Source organism: Salarias fasciatus, chromosome 1, assembly GCF_902148845.1.
Source record: "Salarias fasciatus chromosome 1, fSalaFa1.1, whole genome shotgun sequence".
NCBI lineage: Eukaryota > Metazoa > Chordata > Actinopteri > Blenniiformes > Blenniidae > Salarias > Salarias fasciatus.
The window spans coordinates 25,079,240-25,088,623 of NC_043745.1; the positions used below are offsets into that span (position 1 = coordinate 25,079,240).

The 9,384-nt window shown below is 40.7% G+C and overlaps 1 protein-coding gene across 1 annotated transcript in view; it reads right to left on the minus strand.

Annotated features, from left to right (window-relative positions):
* Nucleotides 1–8,872, minus strand: part of lgr4 (leucine-rich repeat containing G protein-coupled receptor 4) — a 38,151-nt gene extending 29,279 nt beyond the window's left edge. The window contains exon 1 of the mRNA XM_030093006.1: nt 7,841–8,872. Within this exon, the coding sequence (XP_029948866.1) occupies nt 7,841–8,022 (182 nt within the window). The 5' untranslated portion in view covers nt 8,023–8,872. The remainder of the gene's footprint in view (nt 1–7,840) is intronic.
* Nucleotides 8,873–9,384: the final 512 nt, after the last annotated feature.

Consider the following 9,384-nt stretch of genomic DNA (forward strand, 5'->3'; position numbering starts at 1 on the left):
GACAACATCGCCGGTGTTCTGCAACCACGGCTGCGCATCCGCCACCACTGGTGGTCAGATGGATACATCCTCTGACCACATTTTATACCGTTTGACTAAATCTTCCCCAGACTGTTGACTGGTCTGAAACCGCATGCAGGGCTGAGGTGTACAGAAGGTCTGTATGACTCTATCACACTTCCTCCCTCCCTCCCTCCCTCCGCGTCCAACTGCTTTACTCATCAAGGTCCTGGCCTGTCCCTGCTAAGACAGACAGAAGAGGACACTAAAAATGTAGCCGTGATAAATAGTGACAAGCCTAAACGCTTCTACAAACAGGTATCAGTAAATTCCCATCCCATGTGCCATTTGGCTTCTTTCAAGCACAGAGGAGACAGATAAACTGAGAAAGGAATGAGGCATGCTTTAAGGAGAGGAAAATGTGTAACTTGGAGAGATATTCTCATGGCAGTTCGGTAGAGTGACCCTTGTCCAGTACCGCCACACGAAGTTTCATAATTGACAGTTATCTGACAAACAAAGGACATATAAATTAATCCTAACCTACAGTAACCTGCCTCAACAGTTCACACTATACACAGAGTCACAAAACTTATAATGTGCTTTATTGCTATTAAATGACCATGCTTGATAAGAAATGCATGCATGAGCTACACAGCCACTTTACACACCTGGCTTATCTCTCTTCACAGGAAACTGTAAATTATTTGCAAGAGCACAAAAAGATTCATAATTTAAACATCAGTCATCCAGATAATTTCCAAGAGCAAACCAAGAACCAGGAAAGGAATCTGATTGGGGTCATAAACCAAGATGCCAAGAACTGCTTTAACACAACTGGAAAGGTCATTGGTTCCTGTGGGAGGTTTCACCGGAAGGACAACAATCAGCGCAGCTCATCACAAATCAGGCCTGCATGGGACAAACGCCAAATATCAAGTCACTCCTGGAAAGAAAATACAAAACTTGGTCCTGGGCTCTGGTGAAAGTACAAGAGTATTTCAGTCATAATGCAAGGTGAAATACCTCGTGGAAACAAGACATAAATATAAACATTTAAAAACCTTTCTGTCGACACACATTAATACATGAGTCAGTATTTTTAAACAGGAAGAAATGATGACAATGAAATATATCTTTAAAATCATCTAAAAATATAAAAAAAAAAAAACACCAAAACACTTCTCTACCTCTCCTTTACTTGTCTGAGGGTATGCGAAATGTTTTAGTACTTTGAGGAAGCATAGTACTTAAAATAAGCTTACATTTACACGGAGAGGCTTTTCTGAAGTGGCTACAGAGACGTGACATTTGCTACAGTGACCAAACAGACAGATGTGTTCCACAGAATGGCTGTTGCTAAGTGTTGGAGTCAATGAGAGCAATTAACTATCAATTTGACAATTATTCCTTTAGACAGCACAATGCCTTCACCATTAAGTGTATTATGGTAATTACACTAACCAAGTAAGCACCTGGTTCATTGAATTTCAGTGTTGTTACACTGAGCATTAGCACGTCATCTGTTGCTATGGCTACATGCGCTTCACCTTACACGCTAATGGTGGTTAAATTGTCCCACCTAATTATGTGTTAAGTGACCTTCTATACAATCCAATATACAGTTGTGACAAAAAAAAGTGACGGACATCTTTTACAGGAAATGTGTGTGTTGATATGCAGCCTACTTTCTTGTTGAAACATTTATTAATCTGTCAATATTAAGCACAATTCAGATGTATCTGTGAACTGTGTGCCTGACAAAAACAGATGTGTCCATTCTCTCCATGGAGCAGCTTTAAATTCACATATCCAGTCTACCTGCAAAGCTTCAGAGGTATAAATGCAACACTGTATTTTGGACTGGGTGCTCTCACAGATGCTTAAGGTGCAGAGCAGTGCAGCAGATGAATAGATCTAGTGTATACTGAGAGCTGTGGCTGTGCTGCTTTCACTGCATAGGCAATAGTCACAAAATGGTAAAAACACTTGAGAGGTCGAATGTGTTATTACTCAGTCTTTAGAATAAGGAATTATTAATTTCACGTAACAGCCTCAAATGTCATTGTGAAGACAAAAATTTGCAGTTTTCAGTAAAGTGTAACAAGAAAGGGCTTACTGAGGTTACTTAAAACTGTAGACACATTTCCATTTGACAAGATTTTGTTCGTTCTTGTATTTGTGAACACTTACCCATCTCTTACAAGACAAATTCAAAGGCAGCCTTTTGGTAGTGAAGGCCACCCATTAAAAATACAGCATCTCTTCATTGTGTACAGTGCATGAAGTCTCACTGAAACATTAATTGTCTGACTTCCTTTTTGAGTTTTTCCAAATGTCTTATATCACAGGCACAATGTCAGACTGTGTCTACTGCAAGGAGGATTACTACCAATCAGTTGACACCGTTCAGTATAGAGGACACTTAAAAATTAACCAAACATCACTGAATCATTAACATTCTAAGTGAAGCATAACTCTGGTATTTAATGGATGAATGAGTGAAAAAGTAAAATCCTCACCCTGTTCCGATCTGGCCACAACACCTTACGTTTTGAGAAGTCTACCAATAAATGTCTCCCAAACTGTAGCAAAATGAGAAATGCACTTGATCGGCACTCTAAAATTACAACCATAAAAAAGCATGGAAAACAAAACAATGCTTCAATTGTTTCTAAGGATAAGGACGACTTTCTTATAACACCCTCAAATGTGTTAAATCATTCATCCATTTTAATTTCTGTGAATTTGAACTTTGATGCACTTTTTGTCATTCGACTCAGTGTCTTTTAGTATAATGAAAGACCACATTTTTGAAATCTAAAAATAAAAATGAACTGCCAACATAATACTTGTATAACTGACCTGTATTACAAAATCTTAGAAAAGAACGTGGTTGTTTATTTTATCAGCATTTTCCCAAACTGGAGCACAACTCAGTGTATTTTAGGCTTCAAGTCTGTTTTCTCTGCTATACGTGTATATAACTCAAGTGATGGTGATCCGCGCTACCAGCTAATCCAAAATATGGCTGTCATGCAACATTAGCTATGTTTACACAGTTACCTATTTAATTTTAATCTAAATGAAATATTTACTATAGAGAAATAAGGTTGCCTTGTTTTCAAGAAGAATTAATAACGTTATCGGATTAATGTGCAAGTTTATAGTCAAAAATATCACCTAATTCAGTCAGTGGACTAAAGTTTTGCAGGGTGGAGTTGGTCGTTTGTGGGATGCACACATGATCCCACAGCCAGTTCTACCTGGAAATCCAACAGTAATATGATAAGGAATTTGTTTGCTCCACAGTTAGGTTTTCATTGACTTGTTAAAAAAAAAAAAAAAAAAAAAAAAAGAACACTGCCAACTTTCCATTTGTCAAAGTGTTAAAAAAATGACATTTCTTAATATGTTTAATAGCAGTTTTGTCTCCTCCATTGACCAGTTGTGATTTTTCTACAAAACACTGTGACTGAAGTATGACATGACATAGCAGATAAGGAATGCAATGTGCTGTTGACCTGGACTCTGACCGGATCATAAACGTCCTCCTCCCATCTGAATTTAAATTGGGCCAATCTAGGTAAGATAGAAATGTTTACATGATGTGATTCATGAAATCACTTAAGATTATTTATGGGATTCATGGGAACATAATCGGTGCTGTTTTGCTCAACGTGCTGCTCTGCTACTAAAACAAAAAAGGTTGTGTTAAAGATTATGTTCACTAACTTTCTGAAAACGATTCTGTTAAAGAAAACACGCAGACTCTTAACTATCCACTCCCTGGGCTCATTTTTAAAGGTTCAAAACCAAGGCACAAAACCCAGGAAACTTGAAATCCTTACCAGCGGTGGGGGGCTAAAAGGCATATAAATGAAGGACAGGGTTAAGGCCTGTGTGTGGGTGGGGGGGGGTGGGGGCGTTAATATTCTTCCATCCACAGCTCATCCTGTTTGGAAGCGGGAACGACTGACTGGCTCTTTTCGCCTCTGCTGACCAAGAACAAAAGTATCATTCAGTTAAAAATGGATTGAGGGCACCAATGGTGAAGCCGGCAAGCTCCACCAGCAGAGTGCAAGACCCCTGACGTCGTAACCCCCCTCCCCGATACACACACACACACACACACACACACACACACACACACACATCTCAGCTTCCTTCACGTTATGAAAGGTCTAAACCTCAGTAAGATTTGTATGCCAATAACAGCTTCCTTAAAATGTCGAGACTATACTAAAAATGAAGGCCTGCGGAGTCTGCGACAGGTAAACTGCATACCTCCTGAAGGAGTGTTTGCTTTGTTACTGGCTGAGGGGCCTCGTCTTTTCTCTCTTCTGCTTTTCTGTGACAGGGCTGTTTCCATTGGAGAAGCCAAAACTCAAGTCCCTGTGGGCTGTAGGTAAAAGTCTGCGCCAACACTGTCAGATGATTTATTGTAAAAATGCTTGATCTTCCATTAATTTTTTTTTTCCAAAATGCCAACAGTAGACAGACAACATCAAAATATGTAGTTGACAAAGTTTATCTATGTTATGAGTTCTTTCACAAGCTTTGTGCACTGAATCTGTCATTTCCTCATTAAATGAATGCACCTTTCTATTTTTGCACTGTGATCAGCATGTGGTTTTTTTTCTAGCAACTTTCTAGTTTTTCACTCTGCTTCTGCAATAGGGACAACTTTTTGAAAAAAAAAGTTTCAACTGTTGCATTTGCATATGCAATTTATTCTTTTCATATGAACAGAAAAAAACACTGTGGGTGCATTAGCCCAGGGAGAAGGAGCCCTTGCAGCTGCAATATGTCTCACTAATCCATCATGATCCCTAACCCCACTGCTCCACATACAAAAGACAGAGGGAGTGGGAGAGGACAACTAAAGTTCAAGAGACCAGGAGAACAAATGAGAGAAGGACAGAGAGAGGGACAAACAACCTTTCACATACTTTTAAAGAGTCTGTAGTGAATCCATTAAGCAGTTTAGTGTTTAAAACCTGTCACACAGCATTTAGATTACTGCACAAGCTTGAAAACAACACGCTTTTCCATTTGGGCATGAAACTGGCTCACAGAGTTGCAGTAAGGGCTGTGATATCACTTTATGAAAACATTGTTCAGTGTTGTGATTGAGATGTCTGACTGCTAGCGATATACTGAAGTACTCTTTCCCAGAAGAAGTATGCTGAGAGTTTGAGCCGTATGCAGTGTGGTGTGAGGCCCTGGTGTGACATGTATCTACTTTCTCTCTGCTCAGGTTTACCCCGCACTCTCTTTACAATTCTGATTTTAAGTGGCACATTATGAGCCGCAGTGTAGCGAGACCAGGGGCCACAGTTCCTGAAAGGTGGCTAAACAGCGTAAAAGTGTTCTAGAACAAACTTTTTACACTTTCACACATTCAAGCAAGTTATTTTTCGAACCAAGCAACACATCTTGAGAAAGGTTTGTTTGCTTTTGAGGGGGTACAGTCAGAGGTGGCTACTTCGGTTTGTCATTAACCCAGAGGTTGTGAAACAAACTGCCTCTTCATGGGACAATCATCAACTGTACCTGCACCACTCTACAGAGAAATAACCTCCCTGCTGCCTACTTGCCTCGTTTTGTATAAACTTGAGTGCTCTGACTTAAGGCAGTAGTTAAATTCTTAGACTTCTACTGAAAATATGGGAGTAGCGCAAGCCGACTCCTAATTTTTATGTACCAAACATACAGCACACTGGGAACACGGCACAACTGGCTACCATCCATGGATTACTCACCCAAAACTAGCCCTTTTTGTGACCTCAGCAGTTCGCACATTTCTCAGGGATTCAGTCACTAAGCGCTGAATACTACAACTTTCAGGAGAAAGAAAACTCAAAAGTTTTCTTTTCACGTTAGATTCAGCGACATTTTGAATCTTTAAATGGTATATTTTGTGAAGAGAGGAACATTTTTGTTTGTTCATTAAGGTAAAATGTTTATCATGAGCTAAACTGATGTGTAAATGTAGTACTTCCACATACACATGGGTCTTCACATACCCTCCAATACAGAGTAAACACAGAAAAGAAGGATTTAAAGGTGAAAACACTGGCTTTGAATGCTGGCTTGACCACTGAAAAAACATAACCATTCACACCAAAAAGTTGACACTTTTAAGTTCACAAAGTATCTTTGAAGACTCGGCATGCTGTTTAACACCAGGTAGAAATAATATTTTGACACTGCATATAGCGTACAAGGATAGAATAAGCCATTGGTCTGCTTCAAATTGGCTCTCCAGATGCACTATGAGTATTTTTTCTCTCAGATATTTGTATAACTTACTGCTGCTGACAATTTGTACAACTACTGACGAACCGGCTCTAAATACTGTAATTGAAAAGTGTAAAATGTCAATTACATTTTCAGTGTTCATCCTATTCACAACCAATTGATATAAAAGAAATACAGCCTAAACTGAATATTATTCAATTCACAAACTTATAACACAAATAAAGGAAGATGTTGAGTGTTTTTACTCTAAAAAATAAACCTAAGATAATGAGAAAATTTGCTCAGCATTGCTTGCCATAGATTTTTTTGTCATTAATAAATCCAATATACAATGTTGAAACTCTAGAATGGTGAACTCCAACTACTAGCTGATTCCATCATTTAAAAAAAGGTTTTCATCTTAATTTATGTTCACCGATTTCAGCTGTAAGGAAGAAAACACTTTATGCTTTCTTTAATCCTAAATGACAGTAAACAAAACATCTTTTGGTTATCACTTGGTAAAAACAGAACAATTACAGTTGTGATGCTCTCAATCTACCGGGAAAACTGGTGAACGTTTCTTCATCATTCTCTGGTTCCTGTAAGTCCAAACAACAACTTGATTGAGATTAACTGATGAAGAAAGTAGTTGTTGGCTGCAACCCTAAACCTTACAGCAATGAATCACACTGCAAGATCACAGCATGTACAATAACTCCACTGTAATCAAGGGTATCAAATAAACCACATTTCATAGCTAGTTCACACTTAAGGTCCATTTACTTCTATTTATGCCTCAAGTAGTTTTAAACAGAAGCAGAAAGGTTACTGAAAAATTCACACTCATGAAAGACTAATGGTACACTGTACTCTTCTGAAAAGAGTAATAGCACAAGGAATTTCATTAGAAACTAAAAAAGGGTTTTATTGATGTTTGAAACGTGGACCTTGAAAACACACTGGTGAGGCAAAGTGTGAATATGCAAATAACACTTTAGTAAACAAATGTAGACATGAAACAGGAATCTGGTAAAAGAAGCAAGCTGTTTTCTACAACTAAGCATGTCAAAAGGTTTGAATAGTAACAATTTCCTATTTTAAAAGTACAGATAAGATAAAGTGTGGACAAGGACAAATACCATGAGACAAAGTTTTGTTACAGCCATGTGAATTTGTAATCCATTATTTGCGCCTCCGGTTTCTGCATCTCGCATAATAACCAATTAACACATATCTATAGTGATGAGAGGGATTTTAAGTTCTTCTTCACATATATACCAACAGCAGCATGGATTGAAACTGTGTAGACTCAGTATTCTTTGTGTTTATGGTGCAACTTTCCAACAGCACAGGCTGGTAACAAGTCGCTGTGCCGAGGCGAGCCGTGCTCTGGCAGCGCTGATACTTTCTAACATCTCCACGAGGACATTTCACGCTGGCGGGCTATTTGTAGAAAGTTTACCCGGTGATGCTCGGTGCCCACCGCCGTGCACTTGCGTTCTTAATGACAACAAACCCGCCACGCCGGGGCCTCAGGGGTGCACTGCTGGGGATGTGTGTGTGTGTGTGTGTGTGTGCGGGTATAGATACTCACAGGTAGTAAGTGAAAGTGCTGAGCCCGGACGGGACGGTGGTCAGCCCCCTCCCGGAGCAGTCCGCACCCCCATCTCCATCGCAGCTGCAGGAGGGCGAGCAAACGGCCGTCGACTGTCCTTGACCGGCGGCACCGGGGCGAAGGAGGCACCACAAACAAACCCAAAATAAATCCACACGCATCTTGTGTTCTCCCCGTCGGTTTCAGGTGGAAGCGGTAATTAAAAAAATAAAAAAAATAAAAAATAAAAAAAAAGCTCCAAGGAGCGAGGAGGAGGTGAAACTGAGGGGGTGGGGGGCCTTTGTTTGTGGTTTAATCTACTCCGGACGTCGGCTTCTCATGTGGTCGACCGGTTGAGGCGATGAAGCCCCCCTCCTCCGAAGCGAGGCTTCTCAAAAACAAAAATACGACCCCCCCGACACTTCATACATTCACAAATCCGAGGAGAAAATGTGCCCCGCTAACGTTTAGCTAGCTGAGGAGAAGCCCCCCGGAGCAGGAGCGCTGGACCACGAAGGGAAACATTTCGGAGCCGAGTGTCGTATGAGTCCATGAAAATAAAGTACTGGCGACACGAGCGGGAGCCTACCTTACGATCTTTTTTCCTACGTTTTCTCTGTCCCATTAAATAAGCAACAAACCCGGAGAGATAGCGCGGGGTGGGAGAAGCGGTGTCCGTCCAACGGCTGCTGGTCCCGCCGTGCGGGGAAAAGCGTCCGGCTAGACGTTACCGGGACGGTGATCGGCGTCCTGGTCGGTTTCCTCGCAGGAGAGCGCCGTCAGTTTTCAGCCATTCCTCACGTTCCCCTCCTCTTCTGCACCTCACATCAACAGCATGCTTGTTGTAGCCGAGCAGGCACCCTACAGGACAACCTGCAGCACTGGGCCCGGCCTGTGCGGCTCTGAAACCTGCAGCTGTGAAACCTGCAGCCTCTCCCGGCTGCACACTCCCCGGACACGAGTCACACGCAGGCAGGTACAAGTGTTTACACAAGCACGGAGGGCCTGTTTCTGCTGGGCTCCATGTTTCTGCATGCATGTGCTGCTTTTCCTGCTCTCTGGATTGCACATGCCACCCGAATACACATGGTCATGAAAGTGTTTGGTTAACCCTTTACATGGCGCTCTCTGGAAATTTAAAGCATATTTCTCGAACTTTAAAGCTAATTTGAACTTCACTGAGACAAAGTTACTTAACATTAAAGTGCAAATTTCATTTAAAAGCAGCAAAAGAGACGTCTTTACACACTTTTGATTTCTGTTTATGGTGTTTGTTTTGTTGTTTGTCAGGTTTTTTTTTACCCTCAAAAATGCTATATCCCAAAGGTGTCAAGCACAGGGGCCACATACAGGTCATGTTCATCTTTACTTGGCTATCCTGTTAAAACGTAGTGCCAAAATAACCTTTAAATTAGTTTATTTTTTATTCGAGGAGCAGAGTACGCATGATTCAAATCTTTACATTTTTACAAAGCCAAATTATTATAACAGAAAAAATATTACAGTTTCAACATACTGCCAGTTTCACCGATATCTTCTGGTGC